This window comes from Cervus elaphus, chromosome 20 (assembly GCF_910594005.1).
Source record: "Cervus elaphus chromosome 20, mCerEla1.1, whole genome shotgun sequence".
NCBI classification, from domain to species: Eukaryota; Metazoa; Chordata; class Mammalia; order Artiodactyla; family Cervidae; genus Cervus; species Cervus elaphus.
This window is the reverse complement of record NC_057834.1, coordinates 130,909,637-130,921,725: the sequence shown is the minus strand read 5'-3', so window position 1 is coordinate 130,921,725 and position 12,089 is coordinate 130,909,637. Positions and strand designations below refer to the sequence as shown.

Below are 12,089 nucleotides of genomic sequence, written 5' to 3'. Positions count from 1 at the left end.
TCCCTAGGGACCTGACCAGCCTCTCTGACCCTAGGTTGCCTCCTCTGTCTGCCCTGACTGTGCTTTCTCCTCCAAGAGCATCTTTCTGACCTGCTTCCTGTCAGTGCTCCTGACGGTCACGTGGACTGGACCATCGTCTCTTCTCACTCCACCCATTCTCCCAAAGTCACCTGGTCCACTCCAGTGGCTCCCACCACCTCCTTGGGGCTCGGAACCCCCAAAGTACCCCCCCAGCTATTGCTGCCAGCTGCAGGCTATGAACAGCCCACATGACCGTTCTCCACTCCCTCTCATCCAGCACATGGAACACTGAACTCACTAACTCCCGAACATCCAGGAAGAACCTCCCCATCATCTTCCCCTCCCCACCTCCAACAACCTGCTTTCCTCCCGTAAACTATTTTTTTAACTGGTCTCACATGCCTCTTCTCTCGCACAGAGGGAGCTTTCTAAACATATAAGCATCATTGTTTACAGATTCCATATGGGTGAGTTCATCGAGTCACTAAAATTTACTTGTTTAACCCCAAAATCAATACTCGTGATGCTTTCGCTGTTATCTGTGGACAGGCACAGAGCAGTGAAACATTTGAGTCACCTGACGTGCAAGTTCCCGACTGAGGTTGAATAAGCAGATGCTTTGTCTTCTAGTTTCAGCTGATACTGTAAACAAACGTCCCATGGGAGGTCAATTGGTTGGTATTTTTTCACATTTTTGTGCTTGTGGAAGGTGATTCTGCTGTTTAAACTAGCCCCCAAGTGTGGCACTGAAGTGCTGTCTGATATTCCCAAGCACAGGAAGGTTGTGACAGGCCTTGGGGAGAAAAATACCAGTGTTAGATGAGTTTTGTTCGGGGATATTTGGGTCTAGTGGTTAAGATGCCATGCTTCCACTGCAGGGGGGGCACAGGTTCAATCCCTGGTTGGGGAACTAAAATCCCACATGCCAAGGCCAAAAATAAAAAAAAGGATAGAAGGATGAGCTTTGTTTAGGAGGGACCTATAGTGCTGTTGGCTGTGAGTTCAACATTAATGATTCAACACTGTATATAAGTAAGGTATCTTTCAAGAGAAACACACATAAAACATGGTTATATATTGATCAATTGATAAAAATGTCAATGGTCAGAGGCTCATAGGAACCATACCCTATATTTCCCCTACTGGCAAAGTCTCTGGATTTGCTAATTCAGTGTTTGTGGTGACTTACAGAAGATAACTACCACAAAGAATGAGAACTGACCATACTAATCTGATCATGTAGCCCCCTTCCTTCCCCGAGGCCTCCCTCTGCACATGAGATAACCCAGACCCCTTAGCACAGTGCTCCAGATCTTTCCTGGTCCAGAACATCCTTGCTTTTTAGTTCCCCCATTGATAGGGCCCACATGGGGTCTCATTAATAGGATGGCTTGTTATGTCAACTTCGCAAACAAAGAATAAATCACAGTGATCTGTGAGACTGACCAAATTGCTCAAATGGTATCCTGTTATCTCACAGTGCCTATCTTCTCAAAGCTGCGAGACCACCAGATTTCATACCTCTGGCTACATGACATCCTTTCAGAGAGCTTTTCACGGGTGGGGTATAAGAAGGACTCCCTCAGAAAGGGAGGACGCTGGTTCTCCTTAAGAGCTCACCCTCTCTTTTCCCTGTAATAAATTTCCTTTTCTTGCCTGACTGCCCGGTTCACTCTCTTTTTCTCTGAGCTCCCCTTACACCCACCACTCCCTCCTCCAACCCACTCTCCAAAGCTTTTCCATCATCTTTCACCGCAGGCTCCAAGCCCTCTGCCTCAAAGGCCTTTCCTCCTTGTCGCCTCTTGATGGACTCCTGCACATCCTTCAAGACCCAGCGTAAACGTCACCTCGTCTGGGTCTTCTTCTGGCAGAACTTGACACTGCCCTCTCTGTTACACGTCTCCCATAGCTCTGCTCGCAGTGCCGCACCCAGCCTATCCATGTGTCTCCTCTCTCCTGCGCTTGGTAATAGCTTGGAGGAAGAATGCAGAGGAGGGTAGTCGTGTGTGTCTCCCTTTGCAGAGTGCATGCACTTCTCACACCATTCATCCCATAAATGTAAACAGAGGCCTAACAGGGTGCCTAACAGGCCACATACTAGGCACCCAGGGTCCAGCGCTGCCCCACACGTGTGTGGCCCTGGGCCCACAGTGTGGCCTGTTTGTGAGAGCGTGTGAGTGTGGGCTATGCCATGCTCGCTGTGGACCCACAGTGTCTGTGGCTCTCAGACACATTGTCCACTGAATTCAGGCCCATGTGACCTGCTGATAAAGGACATCTTAGAAGCTAACCCAACTGCATCCAGGCACTAATGAGATACCCTCCAGGGTGCACCCTGCCTACCCTCCCCACTCCCCAACAGTCACTGCCTGACCCAGGTTTTGTCTTTTTATCCCAAAGACATCATCCATCCCATGAGATTTTCTCTGGTGAGTCATCTCCCTCCCATCCTTTCTCTGCCTTCCTTCATCTCAGGGAGAAGAGGTGAGGAACACGGAAAGGGGGAGGACGCCATATGGGGACCCACCACAGGCCAGGCGTGTGCAGGCGGTTCACACATGTCAGAGGCAGTGGTGGGAAGGGCCTCCTCTGCACCGGGCACTGTCTGGCACTGTGCCTCTGTTGGCTGGGCTAATCCTCGGGCCAACCCTCCAAGGTGGGTGGTGCTACCATCCACTGCACAGACAGGGAACCGACGCCCAGCACCAAGATGCAGCGAGATGCAGCGACCAAGCCGGATTCAGGCCACAAAGCCACCGCCTTGCACTGCACTTACCGTCCTCACACGGCACACCTCACGGGCACAGGATGTCTCATTGTACACCCGAGAAACAGACCTGAACGTACCAGAGGTGAGATTCAAATCCAGGGCTGTGAGATTCCAGATGCAGGGCTGTGGGCCCATATGTAGGGGTGTTTGAGCTCCAGGCGTAGGGGAGTGAGACCCAGATGCAGATGTCGCCTGCCGTCAGGCACTTCCTTCGTCTGCCTGCCCCACTAGACAGGGAGGCACCTGCTCTGGACAGGACTTGCCCACCCCGAGTCCTTTCTGCTGGAGCTCACCTTCAAGGCCATTCTTATATCCGTGTGTCTCTGGGCCCCCATCTGTGTGCCAGGTGGCGCTAGTGGTAAAGAACCCGCCTGCCAACGCAGGAGACACAAGAGACCTTTGTTCAATCCCTGCGTCGGGAAGATCCCCTGGAGGAGAAGGGCGTGGCAACCCACTCCAGTCTTCTTGCCTGGAGAATCCCGTGGACAGAAGAGCCTGACGGGCTGCAGTCCATGGGGGTCACAAAGAGTCAGACACGACTGAAGAGACTTAGCCCACACCCAGGTAGGGAGACCCTGCCAACCTCTCCTGATCCTCTCTTTATCCGTGTAACCTAGCGCCAAACACAGCATCTGGCACAGAACCAAATCTCAGGAATGATTCTTAAATTTAAAGAATGAGATAGGGAGTAGCTCCTCGGGGCCAGGGGTGGAGGGTGAAGGACAGGCAGCTGTGCAGGGGTCGGGGAGGGGCTCCGTGTACATATTTTGGGGAGAAATAGGGCTGTGTATGTAGGGGACAGGTTGACTTACTGTGTAACCCTTCACGCGTTCAGTGTCAGGGTGCAAAGACTGAATTAGATTCTGGCAGCAATGGGAGCCTGGGCCTAGCGACTGTTCCTGGCCCTCTGTGCAGTCGTGAGAGGCTGTGCAGCTGGTGCTGGACTTATCAGCTGGTAATTAAGGCCGAGTGGGTGAGTTCCTGAGGGTCTGGGGCTGATCTGTGTTGCATCTTGCTAACAACAAGCTCCTAAAAATGTCCACTGGCGGGGAGTGATTTGCTCATTCAACAGGCGAGTCCCACCTGGAGCAAGCTCAAAAAAAATCAACTATTTCGATGGCATCCGATGATAATGTGAAAGCTCAGGGCCATGGAAAGCTTAGGCCAAGGTGAGGCCCTAAGCCATCTGGGGCTGCACAATCAGGGAAAGCTTCTTGGAAGAGTAGGCCAGGCAAGGAGAAAGGTGAGGGAAAGGCATTCAGATGGGGGCTATTGATAGGCAAGAGCATATGGGCTGGAGACAGAATTTGGGACTCAGTTCCACAGGTCACTGAAGCCGTGAGAACGAAAGGCACTGAGGAGTAACTGGAGAGGGAGGAGAGTATGGAGCAGCCCAGAGTCCCAGGAAGTATCAGAAGGGATTTCTGGAGAGGACAGGCCTTGGGTCCTCCCACACAAGGGGTGGGAAGACAAGCCGGGGGTCAGAGTGGACCTATGGTTGTCCCCAAGAGGATGCCAGGAGTTTTAGGCTCAGCGTCCTGAAAGGAGGGCAACCCTAAGTTTCCTGGGCCTCATGAGAGGCAGTCCTGGGAGGCTGGGGCCCAGCCAAAGGCAGTTCCCCGCCCAGCCGCTCCTCCTCCTGGCCCGGGGCACACCCAGGCTGCCTGCCGAAATCTGCAGGCTCTGTCCTAGGTTTCCCCAAACACCCTCCCTGGTTCTGGCATGAGTGCCGGCTGCCGGCCGAGTTGGAGTGCTGGCGGCCAGGACCCGGTGCCCAGAGAGCCCTGAGGAGTAGCCGCTCAGGTAAGGCCAAAGGCCAGCTGTGTCCGTAGGCACACCCAGCTGCGGGAAGACTTCGCTGGCTGCGAGTCGGGGGAGTGGCCGGGGCGCATGGCCATCCTGCCGGTGGAGAAGGGAAGGGCCCCTCCCGCCCCTGCTCTGGGTTTTCCCCTTTCTCCTCAGCTATGAGCAGAGGTGGGAGCCGGGACGAGGGGGAGAGGGGCTCACAGGGGGGCCAGGAGCTGAGCAGGTGGGGCATCCCTGCCTGGGCCTGCGAAACCCCGCCCTCGCTCTGGGTTGGGCTGGGCAGGGAGCCCCTGGGCTGGTGCCTCCTCAGACGCTGCCTGAGAAGCGGCCAGGGGTTCCGCCCACCTAGGTAGGACTGAGCAGAGACCAGCGGGTGATCAGAGCAGGGGCCCCAAGTTCAAGTTGTAGGTGGTACAGACAGGACGGCAGAGAGACAGGGTCGGGGGCAGAGTCAGCCCCGCCTCCCTCCCTGGGGATCTGTGGGGCTGGGGCAGAGAGTGGGCACACAGGCGGCTTCCCAAAACCTGAGGAAAGGGGCCCAGACCCGGAGTGTGGGCCATGAAGCTAGCCTGCCTGGGTTCAAACCCCAGCTCTGCGGCTCACCGTCTGTCACTGTGGGCAAAGGAACTTTGTGCTCCACTTTCCGCATCTGTCAACGGGGAACAAACCTGTGCCCTTCTGTACAGTTCCTGTGTTGATTCATGCCAAATGCTCAGATAACACGAGGGGAGGCAGAGGGGAGGACAGCATGGTGACATCTGACCTGGAGCAGACCTGGAAATGGCAGCAGGAACCCCTTAAAGCAGGAGGCTGTGCAGACAGGCTCCCTGAGGTTCTGGGGAGCCCAGGAGGGTAAGATCATGCTGCATGCATCAGTGGACCCCCCAGGAACCAGACAGAGAGTTTCCAAGAGCACACACAGGCACTCCTCACGCTGAACCATAGTCACGTTGCCTAATTGGAGGTAAATCGGATTCCTGTGTGTTCACAAACTGACCAGAGTGGCATTTCTCATTTTGGTGTTTTGACAAGGCTATCCCACAAGATGACAAAAAGAAAAGGTTCTGTGATCAGAAGAGTTGGTGCAATGCTACCCTTATTCATGTGAATGTATTCACAGGGTCAAGCAGAGGGACCTGTTTAACTTTGCACTGAACACACTGCTTGCCTACCTTTCTTAAACACGGAATCCTTCTCTTTGCTTCTGTTGCCAGGCCACTGAGCAGGGTTCCACGGAACACCAGGTTGGGAAGCACAGAACATGAGGTTCCTCTATGAAGCCTAACATACAAAGAAAATCAATGTTACCTCCTTTTGTTTCAGCTGGTTTGCCATTGGCCTTGCTTCAGATGAGTCACACATGAGCAGGACAGCTGTCTGGATATTTCTAATGTTAGACCAGATGGAAGTGTGGGGACAAGGTTCCAACCTTCTCTTTAGCCCCATCTCCCAAGCCAAGTAAAAGGCACAGAACAGGTTCCCCTTGGGAGGAGGCTGTCTAAGGGGAGAGAGCCATGCTCAGAAAGGAAAAAAATGTCATTCCAAAATCTGGACCGCTGAGGAGGAGGAAGGGTCAGGGTTAAGACAGAGAGGGAAGGTGGCATTAGCCACCCCCTTAAGCCCTGGGAGAAGCAGGTAGCTTCGCTCACTTTTATGGGGGAGAGTTGGTGCTGGGCTGAATTACCTGTGCTCCAGGCCCACCTCTGCACCTGACCAGGTGTGACCCTGCATAACCCCTCTGAACCTTAGATCCCCCGTCTGTAAAGACGACGAGGATAGAGCCCAGCTCTGCCATAGCCGTGAGGATCAAAGCTGCTGACCCAGTTCTATAAAGCAGGGAGAGGCAGTGCTCTCTAAACCTGGGAAATGACCATCATCCTCTCTCCGCAGCAGCCGCCAACGCCAGGGGCCGCCATGAACTGGGGGATCTTCGAGGGGCTCCTGAGCGGGGCCAACAAGTACTCCACAGCCTTCGGGCGCATCTGGCTGTCCCTGGTCTTCATCTTCCGCGTGCTGGTGTACCTGGTGACGGCCGAGCGAGTGTGGAGCGACGACCACAAGGACTTCGACTGCGACACTCGCCAGCCGGGCTGCTCCAACGTGTGCTTCGACGAGTTCTTCCCCGTGTCCCACGTGCGCCTCTGGGCCCTGCAGCTCATCCTGGTCACGTGCCCCTCGCTGCTCGTGGTCATGCACGTGGCCTACCGCCAGGCCCGGGAGAAGAAGCACCAAGAGGCCATTGGGAAGGACGGTGGGCGTCTCTACCTCGACCCCAGCAAGAAGCGGGGAGGGCTCTGGTGGACATACGTCTGCAGCCTGGTGTTCAAGGCGGGCGTGGATGCCACCTTCCTCTATGTGTTCCACTCCATCTACCCCAGGTACACCCTCCCCCGCGTGGTCAAGTGCCACGCGGACCCATGTCCCAACGTGGTGGACTGCTTCATCTCCAAGCCCGAGGAGAAAAACATCTTCACTCTCTTCATGGTGATCACGGCCCTCATCTGCATTGCCCTCAACCTGGTGGAGCTGGCCTACCTGGTGAGCAAGAGATGCCGGGAGTGCCTGGCGGCCAGGAAAGCCCGATCTGAGAACCTGGACCACCGTCTGGACTGGGTCACTGCTTCTTCCAAACAGGGCGACCTCCTCTCGGGCGACCTCATCTTCCTGGGCTCAGATGTTCCCCCTCCACTCCTACCAGACCACCCTCAAGACCACGTGAAGAAAACCATGGTGTGAGGGGCTGCCTGATCAGGCCTGGGTTGGAAGGAACCGGGAGCCAACGTGCAGCCTTGGGGGTGGGGGTGCTGAGCTGAGAGTAGGGGCAGCCAAGAGGGAGAGTCAGGTGGCCCGGGTTCAAATCCTTTCTCCCCAAGCTCCTGCCACCTGCACCAGCTGTGTGGCCTTGGGCAAGTTACCGCCGGGAGCTGAACCTCGGTTTCCTTTTGTATACAATGGAGATGATGAGCCCTGCTGCACAAGGCCATCGCTGTGAGGAGGGGTTTAATAAGAGAATATACATGGACATGCCTCCAACGTGTGGGGTTCATGGTCAGGGCTTAATAAAATTCAATTCATTCACTGATTCAAGGTGACCTTTGCTCCTTCAACCTTGGCGAGCCTTATTGACTCCTTTCGTCAACTTCTCGGCCCTTGCACAGGGCTGCACTTGATCTAGCCAGGTAAGAGGACCCCCCAGCACTCCTGGGGGGTCTTGCTCCTTGCTTGGGTCAAATCTAGCCTTTATCCCCAGGTGCAGTTTTAGGCCCGTGGGTTGTCTGCAAAGAGAATGAAGCTTAGTGAATAAGCAGTCGTGTGTCTCAGGGGAAAGTTCATGGACTTCTGAGTCCTAACACTTGACTTTGAACCCAAGTTCCACTAGGACTCTGGGAGAGCAACCGCAGCTCCTCTCCAAAGTGGGTTAATAATATCAAGCCGGTGGGATTGCTGCAAGGCAGGATGAGCTCACAGCTGCGGACGAGGTTAGCTGGCTGTAAAAGGCCACATAAATGTTAATCATTGGTATTAGGAAGTGCTCTATAAATGCTTGTGGGAAATGAGACAGAGGAGCCCCTCCCTGGCTGCACATTAACCCCTACCCCAGGCCCATGGCCCCTGTGCAGCCCCCACCGGCTCAGTCTCTTACTTCCCCAGAAGCCCAGGCCCGTGGAGGGTGGGCCGGGAGGCCGTGCCTGGCCCCATGCCAGATGGAGAATTTCATGCCACAACCTGCATTCCTTGTCTCCACCTGGGCAGCGGTGCCTCATCGAGAGGAACGGAGGGTGGGTAGGCCCTCCCACCCCTACATGTCTCACCAGCACTCAGATAGGTCCTGCCAGAGGCAGGGAGCAGGAAGGGGGGCAGTGCAATCCTGGGCTGAATCAAGGTTGCCCCTTTCCACAGATGCGAGCTGCTGAGGGTCTCAGCACCAGGCTTCCGGAGAAAAGGGTAGGAGAGAGGCCTAGGGACAAGAGGATGGGGACATTTAGGCAACGGTGTGGGAGGCAGGGGCAGGAGAAATGCCACTTGGTGCTGACCTGGGCCCGAGCATGAACGTACCAGGCTCCAGCACCTGCTCAGGCAGTTTCACCCATATACCTGTCAGCTTGGCGAGCCAGACCCAGCCATGCCCACTGAGCTGCCGGGAAGGCGTGGGCCAGCGGAGAAGAGCCACAGGTGTTTGCTCTGAACGTGTGCCCGGGAAGTCCGCCCACCTGCCTGCCTGCCTGCCTGCCCGCCTGCCCACCCGGTCACTCCCGTTCGGCTCACTAGATCAGAAAGCCCCACCCAGCAGGGGAGTGAGGAACAAAAGCTGCCTCCGGGAGGTCCCCAGGCAGACGGGCAGACACGCCAGCCCAGGGACAGGAGAGTGGCTGCTAGAACCACACAAGGTGAGGACCAGATCGGGCAGACGACTGAGCTGGGAGGCAGAGGCCAGGTGGGCTGAGGATCCCAGGGCACCGAGGGCTGTCGGTTGGGCTCAGGAGACGTCAGGGGAGACAGGATCTCTGGAGAAACTCCCGGGAAGCCCGAAGGAAGGGGAAGGACTGTCTGCCAGACCAGAGGGAAAACAGGAGATTAGAGATAACAACCCACTCCAGTACTCTCGCCTGGAAAATCCCATGGACGGAGAAGCCTGGTAGGCTGCAGTCCATGGGGTCGCTAGGAGCGTGACTTCACTTTCACTTATCACTTTCATGCATTGGAGAAGGAAATGGCAACCCATTCCAGTATTCTTGCCTGGAGAATTCCAGGGACAGGGGAGCCTGGTGGGCTGCCGTCAATGGGGTCTCACAGAGTCAGACACAACTGAAGTGACTTAGCAGCAGCAGCAAGTAAGAGGCGGGATAAGGAAGAAGTGGGGTTTCAATTGGGTTGAGCACACACAGAACACACAAATGTCTGTGTGTTCACTGGTCCAGGCTCAGTACTGAGTCCTAGGGAATCAGAGATGAATGAGATACAGAGGCTGCCTTCCAGAAGCTGACAGTCTGGCATGGAAAACAGATAAATAGATCTTTTAAGTACCCGTGAGGCACTCTGCCAGGACAGATGGAGGAGGGTGCTCAGAAAATGTCCCAAAGGCATAAGGTCTGAAGATGGCTGATACCTGGGTCAGGGGCAGGAAAGGGGCCAGAGGCAGAGGTAAGACAAGATGGCACGCCAGCTGAGGGGTGTGGAGGATGGAGCACGCAGGACATGGCCTGAATGACACAGTGGCCCACGTGGGCAGCAAACAGCCAGCGAGCCGACGGAGAAGGAAGGTGTCCCTGAAAGCAAAGGTAGACGGTGGGGGGAGGACCATGCCAGAATCTTGCCTCTGGTCTTCCCCAGTCCCTCCCAAAGACTGGAATGGTTAGAATTCCAGAGAACCCACTGGGGTCAGGACAGTCAGCCCTCAGGCCCAGCACTGAAACAGGAGGTGGCAGGATCATACCAAGCCTCCGTGATTCCAAGAGCCTGTTTGCTTTGAAAGGGAATGTCAGGTGGGGGATGTCCTGGAGCCAGAGAGAAGATGAGGGTAGATATCATCTGAGGTCTGCACAGGGCCTGGGTCAGGCCGGTGCTCAGTTGGAGGAGGTTGAAAAATAAAGATACATGTCCCTCAGACTTCCCTGGCAGTCCAGAGGTTGACTCCAGGCTTCCACTGCAGGGGGCATGGGTTCAATCCCTGATTGGAGAAGTTCTGCATGCTATATGGTGTGGCAGAAAAAAACAAAAAAACAGATACACATCCCTCCCCTCCTGCCCAATCCAGGCTGGCAGCTGACCAAACAGTGGATCATGCAACCCACATTTTTTTTACTGTTTCTTTAGAAGTTGCCTGACCAACAGAGCTGAAGGTTGGAGTCAGCGAGGTTGGTAGGCACATCATTACAGGATGATTACCCTTCACGTGTACCTGTTACTTTATAGAATAAAATATGTCCTGATTTTGTAACTGGAAGATGGAAGCTTAAGACCAGCTCTGCCACTTCCAGCCATGTGCCTTGGGCGGGTGCCTCTCGGGGCTTTAGCTCCCTCCCTCTGAATCTAGGATGATGGCAATCCCTACCCCACCAAGTCATGGCCAGTGTGGACATGATAACACGATGGTTGTGAAATCATGTGCCCGTCACACCCTTAATGAAGGTGCCCATTTCCAGGTTCTTCCAGCCCTGTGACGCCGGGCCGAGATCGTCCACTCAGGGAAGCAAGGCCGGGTCAGCATGAACTGGGCGTTCCTGCGGGATGTGCTGAGCGGGGTCAACAAGTACTCCACGGCGCTGGGCCGCATCTGGCTGTCGGTGGTCTTCATCTTCCGCGTGCTGGTCTACGTGGTGGCGGCGGAGGAGGTGTGGGACGACGAGCAGAAGGACTTCGTCTGCAACACCAAGCAGCCGGGCTGCCCCAACGTCTGCTACGACCAGTTCTTCCCCGTGTCCCACGTGCGCCTCTGGGCCCTGCAGCTCATCCTGGTCACGTGCCCCTCGCTCTTCGTGGTCATGCACGTGGCCTACCGCCAGGAGCGGGAGCGGAAGCACCGCCGGAAGCACGGGCCGCACGCCCCGTCCCTGTACGACAACCCGGACAAGAAGCGGGGCGGGCTCTGGTGGACCTACCTGCTGAGCCTCCTCTTCAAGGCGGCCGTGGACGTGGGCTTCCTCTACGTCTTCCACCGCCTCTACAAGGACTACAACATGCCGCGGGTGGTGGCCTGCTCCGAGTCGCCCTGCCCCCACACCGTGGACTGCTACATCTCCCGGCCCACCGAGAAGAAGATCTTCACCTACTTCATGATGGCCACCGCCGTCCTCTGCATCCTCCTCAACCTCTGTGAGGTCTCCTACCTGGTGGGCAAGAGGTGCCTGGAGATCCTTGGCCCCAGACCCCGGGGGTCTCGGCGCCGGCCTCACCTGCCGGAGACGTGTCCACCGTATGCCCTCTCCCCAGGGGAGCACCCCCAAGATGGGAACTCTGTCCTAATGAAGGCTGAAATGACCACGGTTGATGCAGGTGGGTTTCCATAACCTGTGAGGTCGGCAGCTGAGACCACCAGAGCCTCTGCCTGCTCCGGAAAGCCACCACAGGGCAGGCGGGGAAGGCAGATGTGGAGCTCCAGACACCCACCGAGGGACCAATGCTAGGAAGCAGTTTGGTCTCGGTCCTGAGCCCTGGGGGAGGCAGGTTGATGGCTGATGGGGACTTTTGTATATGGCGATAGGGTATGTCAAGTCCTTAATAAATATGATTTTCTCAGTACTTTGCAGATCAGGGACAGGGAGGGATGGGAAGGAAAGCTGGGTGGGGGGCGGTCATGATGGACCTTGGAGAGGCGGCCAAGACACTCAGTGGGCATCTGAGTCCTGGAACCTCAGATCCAGGTTTACCCATCACACACTCACACTCCCACCACACACCCCACAGAGCATGCCCCCAGGAGGTGGTGGGAAACCCAGAGGTTGATCCAGTGGTCTCTGGACTCTGCAACCAGCTGGTCAAAGCAGGAGGGGAG

General features: G+C 55.8%; 2 protein-coding genes across 6 annotated transcripts; both read left to right on the top strand.

The window, feature by feature from the left end:
* Positions 1-3,294: 3,294 nt before the first annotated feature.
* GJB5 (gap junction protein beta 5) lies at positions 3,295-7,679 on the top strand. 5 transcript variants are annotated; one of them, XM_043877159.1, is made up of 2 exons: positions 3,295-3,355; positions 6,488-7,679. In XM_043877159.1, the coding sequence occupies exon 2, from the start codon at positions 6,512-6,514 to the stop codon at positions 7,331-7,333; it is 822 nt and encodes a 273-aa protein (XP_043733094.1). In that variant the 5' UTR covers positions 3,295-3,355; positions 6,488-6,511; the 3' UTR covers positions 7,334-7,679. The 5 variants fall into 5 exon arrangements, with proteins under 5 accessions (XP_043733094.1, XP_043733092.1, XP_043733091.1 ...); XM_043877157.1 differs by lacking the exon at positions 3,295-3,355 and adding an exon at positions 4,258-4,594 and having other exon boundaries at positions 6,491-7,679; XM_043877156.1 differs by lacking the exon at positions 3,295-3,355 and adding an exon at positions 4,259-4,594.
* A 1,192-nt stretch (positions 7,680-8,871) lies between these two features.
* On the top strand, positions 8,872-11,833 carry GJB4 (gap junction protein beta 4). Its single transcript, XM_043877320.1, has 2 exons — positions 8,872-8,985; positions 10,741-11,833. Exon 2 carries the CDS (start codon positions 10,804-10,806, stop codon positions 11,602-11,604), a length of 801 nt encoding a protein of 266 aa, XP_043733255.1. The 5' UTR covers positions 8,872-8,985; positions 10,741-10,803; the 3' UTR covers positions 11,605-11,833.
* The last annotated feature ends 256 nt before the right edge of the window (positions 11,834-12,089 follow it).

Coding starts and splice junctions, on each gene's coding strand:
- GJB5 (XM_043877159.1), top strand. CDS start 6,512: ATGAACTGGGGGATCTTCGAGGGGCTCCTGAGCGGGGCCAACAAGTAC.
- GJB4 (XM_043877320.1), top strand. CDS start 10,804: ATGAACTGGGCGTTCCTGCGGGATGTGCTGAGCGGGGTCAACAAGTAC.